The sequence below is a fragment of the Protopterus annectens genome, chromosome 13.part0 (assembly GCF_019279795.1).
Source record: "Protopterus annectens isolate FY-2018-M chromosome 13.part0, PAN1.0, whole genome shotgun sequence".
In the NCBI taxonomy this organism is placed as follows: domain Eukaryota; kingdom Metazoa; phylum Chordata; order Ceratodontiformes; family Protopteridae; genus Protopterus; species Protopterus annectens.
This window is the reverse complement of record NC_056747.1, coordinates 888,598,030-888,616,428: the sequence shown is the minus strand read 5'-3', so window position 1 is coordinate 888,616,428 and position 18,399 is coordinate 888,598,030. Positions and strand designations below refer to the sequence as shown.

Sequence of the window (18,399 nt, the reverse complement as noted above, 5' to 3'; positions counted from 1 at the left end):
CTGTTGGAGTCAGCACTTTTGGGTTATTCCTGCCAGGGTAGCCCTCAGCTGGCCCGAATACCAGAGACTTAGTGTTTCTACGTCGGTTGCTGTCGCTTGAGGACTGACGTTAGGTCGTCAGTAGTATAAAGTAAAGCAGCTGGCGCCATTACCCCAGTCTTTCTTGCCGTGGAGCCCAAAGCAGAAGCAGTTCGCATGAGTGCTGGTCAGCTGCTGCCTGATTTTTCGTCTACCGAATTGAAGTTGAAGTCTTCTCAAGCTAAGTACCCCATTGGGGATCTTTTTTTCTTGCACTAACCGATGTCAGAAAACGTTGTTAATTGTCTCGATTATGGAAAGCAAATACCACACCGAGACTTCCACTCACTGCATCACTTGTTCAGGCCCAGAACAAGACATCCCCCGTTGTCGCTTCTGTGCTTTGTTCAATGCCAGAACTATCCATCGTCGGGCCCTTATTATAGCCAGATATTTTCATTTACAACCCTCGAATTCTGGTATGGCTTCAGTAAGCCATCTGACAGCAGGTCTTCCAAAAAAATGTAAAGATAAAGACAGAGACAGACCGAACAGGTCCAAACCTTACCGACGATACTTCTGTTAAGCTAGTCGTCAATCCTCCAGTACTCAGGTTCTTTCGCAGCCCCTGATGCCCACTTCAGTTGATTTGCAGGCTGCTACCGAGACCCTTTCGGAGTCCAGTATGCCACAAAACTCTTCTTCGGCTAAGGATCCTGTGGTTGTCTCTACCTTGGATGGGTCCGGAGCCGTTGAGCAGGCACTGGCTTCCGAGGAATTCCTTCGCACTACCAAATTTTAACACAAACTGACATCCTTTCATGATTACCATTCTTTCAAAAACAACTGAGTTTCATAGGCCCAGGGTTCAAAACACACCCAATAAACAGACGACCCACTCTCAAGCGCCTGCTACCTTGCTTCAGTCTCAAATGCTTAAAATGGCAGAAGACTTTATCATGTTGATCAGGGGAAGCTAAGCTACCCCCTCCAAAAGGAAAAGAAATCTGTCCCCTGTAGTTTTATCTGAACAAGAGTCAGATGAATCTGATGCATCTGACTATGAAGACATGCAATCCCTCTCCACTTATGAGAATTCTGATGCAGAGGACTCCATTCCTTCAGCTTCTCCCCCAAAAAACTTTCCTTTGGGGGAACCCTGCATACTTTAAGGGAGCATTCCCAATGGAGAGTGAGGACTACCCTCAGTCTAAAAAGAGACTCGGAATTCCTCAATCTTCCGCACACAGACCCTTGGCCATACCCCCAGTCCTGGATGCTGTGGAGGATGTTTTCCATGAATCCAGCTTGACTCCTGACTCCCTACCTCCTGCTCCCAGAAAACCAGACAGGTACTATAGAGTCCCTGGCTCACACAAATATCTTTTTAAAAATCCAACAGCTGACCCTGAGGTCATGTCTCAAGGGGCAAAAGGGATTAAAGCAACCTCTGCTAAGAATCTCACCCCCTCAGACAGGGATTCCCAAGCATTGGACAGATGGCAGCTACTCTTGCTGTCAGGGCACTAAACTGTCAGTTCCATATGCTGAAATTTCAGCAACATACCTTAGAACTCCTTAAACAAAAAAATTTCTTCTTTTCCTGCCTGGGCAGAATCTAAAGATTTACAAGACTTAATGCATTCTGCAAATCAAGTAACTAAACACACTTTGCACTCTGGTTTTGATGCCCTGGAAGTTTCTTGCAGGGCAGCAGTCACTGGTTCTGTCATTAGAAGGCATGCATGGCTTAAGGAACAACCCCTGCCAGACCATGTCAAATCTAAATTGTTGGATGCCCCCTTGCACAAATAACTTATTTGTCACTAAGGCAGAAGAGGTCTTAAAAAAAGATGAAAGAAAAAGCAAAATCTATGCAAACAGTTACGGATTTCTTACAGGTCCAGCCCCCTAGGTTCAGCAGGTATTGTCCCTCCAAACACTGGTCCTTTCCTGCTCTGAGTAAACCGGCCCAGCCTAGGCCACGTGGAAACAGACCCCCAGACAGCAGCCCCAGGGAATGCAGAGATCTAGGCAGTGGGCTACCTCCACTTCAAAACCAGGAAGTTCTAAGCCACCCCCTTATGGAAAGAACTCACAATGACTCACCACCTCCAAAACACCCCCCTCTTCCCACCTTCATATACCCCTGGGAGGAAAACTCTCCTTTCACTCAAGCACCTTGGCCACCATTACCAAGGACTAATGGGTTCTGAACATTGTGTCTCAGGGATACAAATTTTCCTTGCACACCCTTCCAACCCCAAAAAAGGTTCCCAGATCTACCACCAAATCAGTGGGCAGAGGCCCAAAAGCAAATCCTTTCCCTGCTCTCTATGAGGGCAGTAGAGCACATTCCTGTAGAACAGAAAGGCTAAGGCTTCTACTCCAGACTTTTTCTGGTGCCCAGAAAAGAGGGAACCTGACATCCCATCCTCGATCTATCCATTCTAAACACCTTCCTGGTGATCCCAAAATTCAAAATGCTCACCCTCCAGCATCTGCTAGCCACCCTGGATCTAAAACAGGCCTAACTCCACATTCCTTTCAGGGAATCATGCAGGAAATATCTCCGCTTTAGGGCAGGATCTCAACACCTTTAGTTCTCTGCACTTCCCTTTGGCTTATCCAGTACTCCCAGAGTTTTCACAAAATGTCTGGCTCTGGCCATTGTCTTTTGCAGACAAAGAAATCTCTAAATTTACCCATACTTAGATGACTGCCTTATTTAGACAGGCAGCCAGGAAAAGCTGCTCAGGCACCTGGCCTTTGTAAAGACCATACTAACCTCCCTAGGGTACACAGTCAGCGAAAAGAAATCCAAACAGGTGCCCACCCAAAAGATAATCTTCCTGGGAACAAGTCTGGACACAGCATCCCAGATGGCATACCTTACACCAGAGAAACACATTTTCTTGACAGCCTACTTCTGTCAACTAGCCACCAGGCCCCAGCTATCTGCAAGAAAGATCCTGCAAGCTCTGGGGTTCATGGCTTCTTGCATACTCCTTATTCCATATGCCAGACTGCATATGAGGAAAGTTCAGTGGTACCTAAAGAGCATTTGGTGTCAACACTCTCAAGACCTGGTAACTATTCTACCTATAATTCCTTGCCTCAGAAAGGATTTTCTTTGGTGGGCAACAGCATGCTCCCACAACAAGGGATTGCCCTTCTCCCCACCCCACCCCCCGCTGCCCAGACCCTCACCACAGATGCATCAGACTATGCATGGGGTGCACACTTGGACGGCAGGTGCATAAAGTGCCAATGGACCCCACAGCAAATCCCACTGCACATCTGTCTAAAAGAGATGATGCCTGTGCAGCATGCATTGATAGCTTTCAAACCCCTTCTCTCTCCAGGGGTTCTCCTGATTAAAACAGACACCACTGTGATGTGGTACATCAACAAGCAGGGAGGGACTCTCTCCTACCCTCATACAGGCTGGCCATGACCCTTTGGCTCACAGCCTCGTCCATGCATCTACACCTGTTAGCACAATACCTACCAGGCTCTCTCAACTCCCTGGCAGACCAATTAAGCAGAAATCTTCTGGAGCCACAGGAGTGGCAACTCAACAGAAGTACCTTCACCCTAATAACTCAGAAATGGGGAACCCCGAAGGTCGACCTCTTTGCCTCCCACACCAACCATCAGCTCAGGAAATTCTGCACCAGGGAACATCACTGCATGGCTTGGAAAGTGGATGCCCTGTCATTGCCCTGGGTCAATCTATCGGTCTGTGTCTTTCCTCCGCTACCTCTTATCCCCGGTGTACTACTTAAAATAAGGGAGGAAAAACCAAGGACCATTCTTATAGCCCCAGACTGGCCCCAGCAACACTGGTACCCCTTGCTGCTCGGTCTGTCGCTGCTGCTTCCATGGCATCTTCCTCAGTTTCCAAACCTTCTGACCCAGAGGGAAGGGGAATTCATGCATCACCATTGCAGACACTCAGGTTGGCAGCTTGGCTTATTCCCTAACCCCAAAACAATCTGCCATCCTCAGTAAACAGGTTCTGGATGTTATCCATGAGGCCAGACGTCCTAACACCAGAAAATCTTATGCAGATAAATGGAAAAGGTTCTGCACCTGGATCCAGGCTAAGGGAGCCAGTATGGCACAGCCCTCCATCCCTCTCATCCTGGATTACTTAGCTGACCTACTACGCAATGACCTTTCTTTCTCCTTTGTAAAAATTCATGCCTCTGCTATTTCTGGTCATTTTCCTATTGAGCAGCCCCTTTTTCTCACACCCTTTGATCAAACAGATGTTCATCGTGCATACTGCTGCAGTCATCACACTAGGGTTATCCTGCCGTCAGGCGGGTCCTCGGTCGGCCGAATTCCAAAGTCTAGGTCCGGCATCGGTTGTCGTCACTTCCTCCCTGACATCAGTGCGGCAGGGGTATAAAAGAGGCAGCCAACACCATTTTCTTCAGTCTTTCTTGCCCCGCGGTGCCCGAAGCAGAAGCAGTTCACAAGTGCCAGTCGGCCAGCTCCTGAGATTTACGAAAAGTATTTCAGCCGAAGTCTTCTTTAAAGCTAAGTACCCCATTGGGAAAACTTTTCTTGCCTCAGACCGATGTCAGACAAAGTTAATAATTGCATTTCTTGTGGGAAGCAAATAACGCATAAGGATTTTCACTCTTACTGTATACCTTGCTTAGGGCCAGACCACAACGTCTCCGCCAGCCGTTTTTGTGCTAGGTTTAACAAGCGCACTATTAAGCGCTGAGCGGAGTTCGCCCTTCATGGGCAAAAAATTTAATTACATCATGTCGTCGGATATACCGACGCCAGTTTCAGGCAAAAGCGCAAGGTTAAGGACAGACATACGAGGCCTGCACGGAGTAATGAGATCACGCTAAGGCCGACTACCGGTTCTTAGCGAGGCGGCTACGCAGCCCCTGACTACCGATGAAACTATTTTACCGGCGACTTCAGTACCCGAGGTCGCAGCTTCCTCTATCTCCATTCCCACTGCAGATACCGACGCCACTTTTGTGGGAGAAACGGAAAATTTAGCAAGGCCTGCCATTTCTGAAGGCATTTTCAGGCCTACCACCTTCTCTATTAAATCATTCTCTAAATCTAAAGCTCCAATGAAAATTAAAAAACAGGGTCCTCAGACCCCCTCTCAAGGCCCCATGCCTAAAAAACAGATGCTTAAAATGGCTGAGGATTTGATTACACTCATCAGGGGTTCTCAACCCCCCTCAGACAAAAGACCCAGGTTGGAGGAAGACTTCCCTTCTTCAGACCAGGCTTCTATTACCTCAGACCTTTCTGAGGACCAGGATTACGCCTATTCCCCATTTGAGGACTCTGATGCTGGGGAGTCTATTCCCTCGGTCTCCTGCCCTGAGGACTACTCTTTTGGGGAAACCCTTCATACATTGAGAGAGCACTTCCACTGGAGGCTAAGATTACTCAGATTCCAAGAAAAGGCTCAGGGAATTTCTGCTGCTTCCCCAGCATAGGCCCCTGGCTATTCCTCCTGTCTTAGATATTTTGGATGATGTGTACGCAGATGCCAGTCTTAATCCAGACTCTTTACCTCCTGCCCCTGTTAAACCAGACAGATATTACCGGGTTCCTGATTCTCACCATTTCCTTTATAAAAACCCTTCTGCCGACCCAGAAACTATTTCTCAGGGTCCCAAGGGGGTGAAGGCCTCTACTGCTAAAAACCCTTTACCTTCAGAGAGAGATTCCAGAGCATTAGAAAGGTGGGGGAAAAAGGTGTATACATCAGCCACTTTAACCATGAGGACATTAAACTGTCAATTTCATATGTTAAAGTACCAGCAGTTCTTGCTATCTCAGCTGAAAAGCAAAATGACACAAACAGAACAACCAGATTTGAAAGAGTTGCAGGATTTGTTGCATGGAGCAGAACAAGTGGGGAAACATACCTTACAGTGTGGTTTTGATGCTTTAGAGGCCTCATGTAGAGCTGCTGTCACGGGGTCTGTCATATGTAGACACGCTTGGCTCAAAGAGCAAACCTTACCAGATCATGTCAAAGCAAAGTTATTAGATGCACCACTACAAAAAGATGTATTGTTTGGTGTTAAAGCGGAGGAGGTACTAAAGAAAATGGAGGAAAAAGCAAAATCTATGCAAACAGTTGATTTCTTGCAGGTGCAGCCTCCATGCTTCAGCAGAAACTGGCCTTCAAAAAATTGGTCCTTTCCAGCCACGGACTGACCTCAAAGGGGTAGATACAGACGCCCAAGGGGTAGAGGACAACCTCAAGGATCTTACAGAGCTAGGCAGTGGCAAGCACCAGCCCCAAGAGGTGGAGAAGATAGACCACAGTCATTTAGAAAACAGACACAATGACTTTCCCCTATGCCTGCCAAACAAAGCAATAATGGCAGCACCTTTGGGCGGAAAACTGGCCTTATTTTCAAAAAACTGGCACATTGTTACAAAGGACAAATGGATTCTGGATATTATAGACAGAGGCTACAGGTTCCACTTACACACCCTTCCAAAAATGAGAATGCCAAACCTGCCACAAAATCAATGGGCAGAGGCACAAAAACAAATTTCCGCTCTCATGGATATGAAAGCAATTCAAGAGATACCTGCAAAAGAACAAGGTCAAGGTTTTTATTCAGGACTATTTCTGGTACCAAGGAAGGACAAAGATTGGAGACCCATCTTAGACCTATCTATTCTAAACACATTTCTAGAGGTACCAAAATTCAAGATGCTCACATTACAGCAGCTTCTTCCCATGCTGGGCAAGGAGTCTTGGCTGGTAATGTTGGACCTCAAGGAGGCATACCTGCATGTCCCTATCGGACAAGATTGCAGAAGATACCTCAGATTTCTTGCAGGTTCAACCCATTATCAATTCTCTGCATTTCCGTTTGGCTTATCTACTGCACCCAGAGTGTTTACGAAATGCCTGGCATCAGTAATTGCTTTCTGCAGACAACGAGGAATACAAACCTACCCATATCTGGAGGACTGCCTGATCCAAGCGGACAGCAAGGACATTCTATTGCAGCATCTGGCGTTTGTAATAAAACTGTTAAACTGCCTGGGGTACACAGTGAACAAAAAGAAATCAAAACTAATACCCTCTCAACAGATAATTTTCCTGGGTGCCAGCTTAAATACAATGGCCCAGATGGCTTACCTCACGCCAGACAAACAAGGGCAACTGTCTCAATACTTCAACAAAATGGCAACTTTAACCAGGCTAACTGCAAGGAAAATCCTGCAGGCTCTGGGGTTCATGGCATCTTGCATCCTACTAATACCATTTGCAAAGCTGCATATGAGGAAACTACAATGGTACCTAAAAAACATATGGTCGCAACACAGCCACAGCTTAGAAACAATTTTACCACTCATTCCATGCTTTCAAAAGGAATTTTTGTGGTGGGCTCAAGCATGCCAAAGAAACACAGGTCTCCCTTTCTGTATACCACAAGCAAGTCAAATCATCACAACAGACGCCTCAGACTACGCCTGGGGAGCACATATGGCAGATCAGTGCATCCAGGGAAAATGGTCCCAAAAACAGATGCACCTACACATCAACCAAAAGGAGATGCTAGCTGTGCAAAATGCTCTTATGACCTTCAAGGACTTACTGCATCCGGGCCAGCTATTAATAAGGACAGACAACACCACAGTCATGTGGTACATAAACAAACAGGGAGGGACGCATTCATACCCCCTGTGCAGGCAAGCTATGACCCTGTGGAACACAGCATTGGATTTACAAGTTCAACTGCAGGCACAATTCCTGCCAGAGAAGGAAAACACACTGGCAGACAACTTAAGCAGAATTATGACAGACCCTCACGAATGGAAGTTGCATCCTCAAGTCTTCTCAAAGATAACTCATGCATGGGGACAGCCAGACATAGATCTATTTGCTACCCACAGAAATTACCAGTTGGAAAAATTCTGCTCAAGGACCTATCATCCACAGGCCTGGAAAGTGGACGCACTCTCTTTCATTTGGACAGCATTGACAGTCTATGCCTTCCCTCCTCTACCTCTACTGACCAAAGTCCTATTAAAAACCAGAGCAGAGAGGCCACAAATGATTCTCATTGCTCCAGACTGGCCACGACAGCACTGGTATCCTCTCCTAAAGAGCCTGTCACACTCACCACCATGGATCCTACCTCAAGTTCCTCTTCTGGTGTCCCAGCATAACTACAAGACCCTTCACAGCCAGCTCAGAACTCTAAAGCTAGCTGTATGGAAAATACCTTAATTTGCCAACAGACTCTCCTCTCCAAAGAGGTACAGGATGTCATCTTGGAGGCCAGGAGACCCTCTACCAGAAAAACCTACTCCGCCAAATGGAAACGATTTTGTTCCTGGAATCAAGCAAAGAGCCAGAATCCTTGGGTAATAAATATACCTCAAATTTTACAGTACCTAGCTGAGATGTTAAACAGTAAACAGTAAAAATAAAGAATTAACTAGTAGTTGCAAGTCTCACCAGTAGGGTGAGCTCTCTGAGTAGTACATGTGTAGTGCTGCGTGACTTCAATGTGATTTCAATGAGGTTTGGGTGCTATAAAATGGTCTAGTAGATTAACTTAAAGTTTTGTTTCTGATGAAGTTAGATTCTTAAATCTGACAAAAAGTGCATGTTTAAAGAGAAGCTTAAATAAATATTTCAAACGCAGGTTTCGTAGTGGATTATTCACGTGGTCTTGGAAGACGGTGTTTGGGAAGTTTTTTGTTTACCTGTTTCAAACCATTTTCAAGGCTTATGTTAAACAGTGACCTTTCCTTCTCTTCCATCAAGATCCACGCTTCAGCCATTTCAGCACAATACAATACGGATCCTCCTTTATTCTCACATCCTCTGTTAAGGCAGTTCCTCAGAGAGGCAAAAAATATAAAACCCCCACGGAAACCACCAGCTCCAGCTTGGGACCTCAACTGCGTATTGGAGAAGCTGACACTGCCTCCTTTTGAGGCGGCTTCTTCAGCAGAGCTACAATACTTGTCGTGGAAAACAGCCTTGCTTCTGGCTATTACCTCAGCATGCAGGGTTTCGGCGCTACAGGACCTCATGGCTGTGCAACCATTCATCATTTTCCATCAGGACAGGGTTTCCTTACGAACCAACCCTACCTTCATGCCAAAGGTAGTATCCAGTGTGGCTTTGATTCAGACTATTCATTTTACCTACCTTTTATCCAAATCCACAGAACAAAGGGGAGAGAGGCTACTACACTCCTTGGACATTCACAGGCAACTTCGTTATTACTTGGACAGAACAAAGTCATTCGGGAAATCTGAACAGCTCTTTGTGTCCTATGCTACAGGTGCTCAAGGAAAGACTATTTCCAAACAGACTATTTCAAAATGGATAGCCCACTGCATACGCTTTTGTTATTAATTTCATGGAAAATCAGTGCCTGCATACATCAGATCCCACTCCACCAGGGCTACAGGTACCTCAGCAGCTTTCCTCAGGGGGGTCCCTACCAAGGACATTTTGGAATCAGCTGCTTGGAGTTCAGTGCACACTTTCACCAAGCACTACCACCTTTCACTATACTCAAAATCTAGAGCGGGCTTTGCCACAGCAGTCCTGCAGGGCATTCTAGCCCTTCCTAATTCCACTTAGTACCAGCCACCCTTACTTAGCTTTGGGATTCTACCCAAGTGTGATGACTGCAGCTGTATGCACGATGAACATAGTACAGTTTTGTACCTACCATAAATGTAGATGTTCGAGTGCTTATACAGCTGCAGTCCAGGTTACCCTCCCTCCATCCCCTCTTAGGACAGGGCTTATGACAAACACCTTTAACATACAACCTATTTGGGGTATTCCTTCATGGTGTATTTGCTTGCGACTACTGTTTTGATTTATTTACTTCTGTATGTTTGCATAACATCATGTATTGACTTCCTTTCTGGGGGCACCTGACATCTGGGGCAAGAAAAACTGAAGAAAATGGCGTCGGCTGGCTCTTTTATACCCCTGCTGCACTGCCATCAGGGAGGAAGCGACGACAACCGATGCCAGACCTAGACTTTGGAATTCGGCCGACCGAGGACCCGCCTGAAGGCAGGATAACCGAAGTGTGATGACTGCAGCTGTATAAGCACTCGAACATCTACATTTATGGTAGGTACAAAACTGTACTTTCTCTGCTTTACCCTTTGTTCTTTATACTGCCCCAAGGGTATTCACCAAATGCCCCCCTCCTGTGATTGCTTTTTGCAGGCTAAGAGGGATCCAAGTCTTTCCCTACTTGAAGTACCTCCTGTTTCAGGCATCCTCTCCAGAGACCTTGTTGCAAAATCCCATTTTGCCATTTCCCTTCTGCAGAGCCCTAGGGTTCACTATAATTTTCAAAAAGTCCTTTCTGACTCCTCCTCAGGATCATGTCTTTCTGGGGTGCAGGATCCAGACTGTGTTTATGTGGCATCTCTGCCTCCTCCCAAGACCCTAATTCTCATTTCCTTTTTTCAATCCCTTCTTCATCTAGCTTTAATAACATTAATGGAATTTCCGAGAGCTCTTGGGGTCATGGCCATTTCTATGCTTCCTTTTGCCAAACTCCACATGTGAAAGTTTCAATGGTTTCTGAAGTCAGTTTGGCTCCAACATTCTCATGCTGTTTAATCTGTAATTCCTCTTCTACCATGTCTCAAGAAGGATCTTCAGTGGTGGATTCAGCAGTTGGCTCTCAGTCCAGGTCTCACTTTTCATCCACCTCTTCTCTCTCGGGAGCTGTTCACAGACTCTTCAGATGTGGGATGGGGGGTGGCATTTGCCTCCATGAAGGTGCAGGGAGTCTGGATACCTCATCAACAGAAAGAACACATATCAGTGTCAAAGAGATGAGAGGTCTGCTGACTCTTCAGGCTTTTCATCCTTTTTTCTCCCCAGGACTTCTCAAGATGATGACAGACAATACCACAGTGGTGTGGTCTGTAACAAATGGTGTTGGGGGGGGGGGGCACGGGGTCTTATAAAGTCTTATCTTCTTTGCCGGTTGGCTGGTGTGGGAACTTGTTATCCGGTATCAAGCGACTCTTCAGGCAGTTTACATTCTCTCAGGTCAAAGCATCGTGGCAGACTCTGTGAGAAGGTGCATAACTCAATCCCACTAGTGGGTGCTTCACAGGGATGTGTTTCTGCTCAAGTAGATATTTTTGCCTGCCTTCTGAACAGGAAACTTCCTCTATTTGGAACTATTGCAGTACAGACAGACAAACATGTTGTTTAGTATATAAACAAACAAGGAGGAACCAGGTCCTACCCCCTTTGTTGTGAGGCCCTGAGAGTATGGCAGTGGGCAACCTCCTCCCAACGGTTTCTGATAGCAACACACATCCCGTGGAAATCTAACGTAATAGCAGACAAACTGAGCAGAGCAATTCTGATGCCTCACGAGTGGTCCCTAAAACCAGACGTAGCAAAATTGATTTTCCACAAATGGGGCCAGCCTTGCTGCAACCTTTTTGCCATGTCTATGAATGCCAAATGCAGCAGCTATTTTGCCCTAATCCCCCCTCCGTGGGAGTCATCAAGGGATGCACTTGTATACGATTGGCCCTCCGGTCTCTCCTGTGTCTTCACTCCCTTTCCCCTGATACCCAAGGTTCTTCAGAAAGCCAGCTTATTGGGAAGCAATCTGAATCTCGTCGCCCCATACTGACGTCTTCAGATCTGGTTCCCCTTCCTTTGGCCTCATCTCCAGGAGAAGCTGTGGGTTTCTGGACCCAATTCCAGACCTTCTGACTCATGCATCAGGGATGCTCCATCCCTCTCTTCAAACCCTCAAATTGACAGATTGGCTGCTTTGATTCCAAATATAGCTAGGCTCCCTAACCTTTCTTCATCTGTGAAGCATATCTTGACCCATAAGGCTTCAACGAGGAGATTATACATGAGTAGATGGAAAAGATTTTCTTCTTGGGCATTAAGTAACCACATTGATCCCTTTTCTGCTCCCATAGGTTTCATTCTTGAAATTTTGACAAAGCTGTTTAATGAAGATGCAGCTACCATTCGAGTACAGTTGGCAGCAATGTCTAATTTTCACGCAAGTGATTTGGGCCCAAGATTGATGTCTCACAGACTATGCAAAGCTTTTCTAAAGGGCACTTTTTTATTAAGACAACCCATTAAGACCCCTTTTCCACCATGGGACCTAAACTTTATTCTATCGTGTCTGATTCTCCCCACCCTTTGAAACCTGCATCATCCTGTGATCTAAAGTTCTTGACATGGAAAACATTTCTCTTAATTGCCATCACTTCTGCTAGAAGAGTTTCATAGTTGCAAGCTTTATTTATACAGCCCCCCCTACATGCTTTTCCACGAAGACAGAGTCTCCCTTCGAACATACCCATCCTTCCTACCAAAAGTATGCTCAGAGTCTGATTTAAATCAGCCCATAGAACTAACAATGTTTTTTCCTATGTCAGCAATGCAGAATATGTGCTACATCAACTGAACATACATAGACAATTACGCTTCTGCTTATACAGGACAAAGGACTTCAGAAAATCTGACCAATTATTTGTTTCCTTTTCAGAATCTAATAAAGGTGCTCCTGTATCTAAGGTCACGCTTTCAAAATGGCTATCAGATTGCATTACATTTGCATACAAATCTCACTACAAAAAGTCTGCCCTTTAAAGTTAAGTCATTCTACGAGAGCCAAAGCAGCCTCATCTGCCTTTTGGGCTAGACTACCAATTGATACCAACTTTGCTGCTGCAACATGGGCAAGACCACATACCTTTATCTCTCATTGCAAAGTGGATTTGGCCTCCAGGAACAGGACCTCTTGTGGGTCTGCTGTTTTGGGAATATTCTTCCGTGTGCCATCCAAGAAAGTGGGTGCTAGGGACGCTGTCCCACCAGTTAAGAATGAAGGGTGAGATAGGACAACATCACATAAAGAAGTTATGTACTCACCATAATGTTCCATGTGTGTTGTCCATCTCACCTTCAGTCTTACATCTCACTCTCCTCCTCCCCAGCCTTTGGCTGCTGGAGGATAGAGTGGTCAAGTCTGAAAAAATATGTTCTCCGACCATCTTCTCTTCTGTTAAGTTTGAATATTTATTTATTTATTTATTTATTTTACTATTACATATTGTTTTGTCAGCAAATACGATCTGGGGAGCTTTCCTAGGTCATGATGGGATAGGGTTACAGCCATGAGCCAGTGGAAGACCTCGAGCTTTTGAAAATGGCCGAGTCTGAACAGAGGATCAGTTCTGAACCCACTAGTTAAGAATGAAGGCGAGATGGGCAAAACATATGGAACATTATGGCGAGTACATGACTTCTTTTTTTACTTGGTCACTGTCACACATTGGTTGTGTGTTTCACATGCAGTCTTGGTCAATGTCTTTGTCAGTACTTTTTTCTTTGTATTGCTAAGTGCATTTAATACTTGTTATTGTCTTTGCAAGTGTAGTCCAAGTTATGGGTGAAAATGGTCTTGGGACCAATTCACTTTCCTGGTTACCAAAGTATAAATAAATATGAAATAGAAAAAAAGAAGGTGAGCATGACAGAAATAATTAAGGAACTACTAAAGCACGTTTTAATTCTGCATCATTCATGAGAGAGAGAAAAAAACTTCCCACTGAAGACATTGGGAAGTAGTAGACAGACTTAGTTTGGAGTCCTGCTACTTACCATGATGCAGTAAGGATCATTTATTGCAGGGAGAGTTTTCACACCTCAGCATGAGAGTGTGGGGGAAGGTCTTTCAGTTCTTTTTGACTACAAAAGACTCCCTTCACAAAAAAAATGTTATTTACCTACTTTATTTTGCTGGAAGTAGCCAACAGCTATTTATAGCATAAACAAGCTCTGACAAACACATAAACGAGGCTTACAGAAAAATAGAAGTAGCTCTGTTACAGGAGGTATGTTTAGATGACAGTGCTTCACAGTCTTCCCATTCTATCTAAATGGCATGATAAAACAGCACCACTTCTTTATGTCCGGCATGACTCGTATAAAGAGGACTTGAAAAGTTTTCTGGGAAGAAGGAATGAAACAAGAAAACAAGATCACATCACAAAGACCGGCCCCATCATCCGCTGTTTTGAGGGACACACATTAAAGTTGTACAAGAAGCACTTGGAATGATTTTGAGGTATTGAAATAGCTCAAAAACAAAGATCCAATTAGTCGTAATAGTACTTAAAAATATATTGTTGCAAGAGGACGTCAGTAACAATTTAGTGCAGGTTTCAGTTAAAAAGCAGCAGATTACAGCCTTTAATTTAAAAAAAAACTTTTTTGAATTGCTGATAAGGATTCTGCAGACATATATACATTCTGAACAAAATAATTCCAAATACGTATAGGTAATCACATTAATCTCATTGCTAAATAATAGCACTGAGCTGTATATTTTTGCAAAACTTTTACTTTCATATGGTGCTGGTAATTTTTTTCAGTATTATGCAACAGCTTGTTCTGTGCGCTGACTATGAAGTATGCTGGAATTTATATTCTGTCTTATTAGTATTTAAATTTCAAGCACAAAACTTGCAGAAGCATTAGTCTGTCCTCTCTCAACTTCCACTGCCTTGCTTTCCTTTGTGTGTTTGTTCCCATCTGTGTTGATAGAAGTTTCTTTTTGTCTTGCATGCATATTTTCTAGAGTGACTGTTTTGGGGTCGACTTCTTCCAGCATTGTGCTGGATTCTGATAAATTGGACCTCATATTCCAGGTGTCAGATCCAGCTGGCCATAGGCTAGTACGGGTAAGAAAATCAGCATTACTCCTTGCCTGGCGCACTTTATGATTTGCTTTCTTAAAATTAGACAGTTGATTTTTCAGAACAACAGTAGATATTAACAGAACAGTACATAATATTGCTAATACTCCTATTATAATTAAACATATTACTAGTTCACTTTTGTTAGTTTTTTCTAGGCATAGGGTCTTGTTATCTTCCCTGTTATCCTTAGTTCTAAAGACTGTTGTTGTAGGTAGTCTCGGTGGATGAACTGTATAATTTGTTTGCATTTTCGTTTTTATGAGTGACGTTTCAGTATTTCCTGTGGAATGTTTCAAAAGGTTGTGGAATGTAGAAGTTATTGTGCTGGTCACTCTTAGGACATTCTCAGTTGGTGTTATGTTTGTTTTGGTAAAATAATGCTTTTCTCCAGACGTTGCATTTATAGGCTTCTTGCTTGTATTTATGCTATTATCTTGGGTTTTATATGTTGGATTTAACACAGTTGATAAGTGCCATCCTGAATTTAAAGCTTTTCCTGTGGAAGGATCCATTATCTCTGTTGTATACCCCACATCAGTAGCACTTTCATGCCTAGTTTCTTTGTTCAGTGCTTCTGGTGTCGCTGTTTTCTCCACTGAACTCTGATTCTGTGCTGCAGAATTTGTTACTCTGTTGCTGTTTGCTAAGTTTGTGTTTGTTGTCTGTGTCTGAGCAGTCATGAGAAAAAGGTTTCCAATAAAAAAGATGAAAATGTGGTGTTCACATTGGATTGTTGCTTTCATTTTATTGGTTTTCTTACCTGCAATATTATAAACAAGCTGTTATTTTTTTGGTTTGTAGATTGCATCGTTGCTTAATGCTGTGTACATAAAAAATTTAACTCATTCATAGTTTCAATGGTTAGGATTAAACATTATTAAATAGTGAGTTAAGTTCTTTATAATATAATTAACCATTTGAACTTTCTACTTTAAGCGTACTTTCAGATTAACATATAGCCAGTGGAGGAACACAAGTTTATCTTGTCCACTGTTGCATGTTATAGCTCTGTCCCCCTATTTCTACCTAGCCCCGACTCTTCTTTTTATGTAGATAAATTCAGTGTTAACTACTTGTCCTTGGCATATCATGATGTACACCCCCTACTGTCAAAAGCATGTTTTCTTGTTTAAGTTTTTGTATAGTCCCCTAGCAGCTTACTAGTAAGGTCCAGCCCATTCACTCTTCTCACTTCAACACTGCATTGCCCACCTTCTCAGGAATTTGTATGGCTTTGTTTTCCCTCATTTCTTACTCCTTTCAGAGACCTGGACCTTACTTGTTTCACTGTAATCCATTTCTTTTACTAATTTCATCTGGCTTCTTTCCACACATTTTATGAGTTATGCATTATTGTTTCTATAACTGTACAAAATGCTGCAGGTATGGTTATTTCAGTGCCGTCATTGAGGGAAGGATGACTTTGGCATCTCTGAAATCTATCCCATTTGCCACAAACCTTGCATTAAGTTGACCCTGACCTCTTCCTCTGTTTTAGGAAATTTTCTGCGTAGGTTTTAACTATTCTAGTACTGTTTTCCTCTTCTGCTACTTATTACTTCACCACTCATTTGTAGTTATTAGTTGGAGTTTTCCTTCTAACATGCATTACCGTTGAATGTCACTATTAGAAACTACTTTGCAGTTGTTAAGATCTGAGTAATGTGGAAATGTAAATGCTGTCATTTGAGCAGACTTACTTCATTCATTCCATTTGTTCTGTATCCTGCTTGGTCAAATGCTGATACTAAACAAAACAACAAGCAACACTAGAAAAATGTAGAACAAAAATGCTGGTGCAGGCACGCCACAGTGAAACACGGCTCGAACAGGATGAAGTTTAATTTCAAGTCCAACGACACACTATTCCAACATTACACAAATCCAAGATGTAGAATAAAACTGGATATCAGTTAAGCGCTTTCATCTGTATAAAGTACAGACTTCATCAGAACTGAAATTCCATTTTTGTAAACCATTTAAATAACTTCTGTGGCGCCAAAACTGTATTTAAAATTTAAAGAGACATTGCCTTGATAATAATGATCATCTATAAAGTCAACAATAATTCTAATCATAAAATCAACTATAAAACAATAAAATAATTGACATTGTATTAAACATACACAAATGCAATGTGTCATATGTACACTTGTCTGATAAAGGAGATAAACATCTATTTAAATTTTCTATAATAGATCAGGTAGACGTTTCACCCTATGGAGGAAATTGGAAAGCATTATTGGCTAGTAAGGAAAGGAAATGGCAAATTATTACAGATGCTACTAGATTTCCTGGTATAAATGAGTACATTAGCATCAAACCATTTCTTATATTGACATAGTATGGGTTTCAATCTTGTTCTTTTTACGTATGACACATTGCATTTGTGTATGTTTAATACAATGTCAATTATTTTATTGTTTTATAGTTGATTTTATGATTAGAATTATTGTTGATTTTATAGATGATCATTATTATCAAGGCAATGTCTCTTTAAATTTTAAATACAGTTTTGGCGCCAAAGAAGTTATTTAAATGGTTTACAAAAATGGAATTTCAGTTCTGATGAAGTCTATACTTTATACAGATGAAAGCGCTTAACTGATATCCAGTTTTATTCTACATCTTGGATTTGTGTAATGTTGGAATAGTGTGTTATTGGACTTGAAATTAAACTTCATCCTGTTCGAGCCGTGTTTCACTGTGGCGTGCCTGCACCAGCATTTTTGTTCTACATGATACTAAACAAAGACATAATTTAGAAAGTTGTTGCTCTTGATTATTCTGGACTATTCCCAATTTCCATCTAATATTTACATTTTTTTCTCAGCAGTTTTTCTCCCTTCCTTACAGCTTTGCACTGTATCTATTCTTACTCAGACCCCTCTCCAATGGTAAAACTATGAAATTCATTAGCAAAACTCCGTCTTCCTTTCATCCCATCAATTTCTTCTGACATGCTACAGTCAGGTTCATATTTATGTCATGTCTTCCTCTTGTTCTCAGCCTTCCAGTCATCTGACTGCACTGCTTACATCTCTCTGCCCTCGATCTGTCTACATGTGTACACAGTTAAATAAGTAATATTTCTTTTACTTCCCTATCTTTGCCCATAGTTATTCTGCAGACTCCTCATCACGTACATGCGTCCCTTATTCATGCCAGTACTTCCTACACATGCAGTGTAAAATATCCACACATCTCAAAATCAGCTATAAGCCTACAGACTCAACATAATCTATTAATAAATTTCTGCTCCTGTTTATCCCAAATAAACTTCTCTATTTCCAGTCTTAACTACATCCTCCTACTCTATCCTTTAAATCCCATTTCTTTCTTTTCAGATAAATATTTCTCCTATAATTCCTAACGCTACTAGTAGTTCTTCTTGCACATATAACGTCCTGCCAACATACATTACTCTCACAATTCCAACAAAACAGTGTCCTCCAAGCAAAATTCCTCTGAACCGCCTCTCAATCATAATCTATCGTTATCAGCAGTCAAATATCCTACTGTTAAAGTACAGTTATCCAAAACAACACCCATTTACTCACAGACTGGTTATTAGACATAAAATCAACCAGAATGCCTTTGCCTGTA

At 42.9% G+C, this 18,399-nt stretch overlaps 2 protein-coding genes across 2 annotated transcripts in view; one reads left to right on the top strand and one right to left on the bottom strand.

Moving 5' to 3' along the window:
• The window catches only part of NF1 (neurofibromin 1), a 5,218,972-nt gene that overhangs the window by 3,769,857 nt on the left and 1,430,716 nt on the right, over positions 1 to 18,399 (top strand). The window lies entirely within an intron of this gene.
• Positions 14,201 to 18,399, bottom strand: part of EVI2A (ecotropic viral integration site 2A) — a 152,305-nt gene continuing 148,106 nt past the window's right edge. Inside the window, exon 2 of the mRNA XM_044054641.1 lies at positions 14,201 to 15,553. Coding sequence (XP_043910576.1) covers positions 14,538 to 15,536 — 999 coding nt within the window. The 5' untranslated portion in view covers positions 15,537 to 15,553 and the 3' untranslated portion in view covers positions 14,201 to 14,537. The remainder of the gene's footprint in view (positions 15,554 to 18,399) is intronic.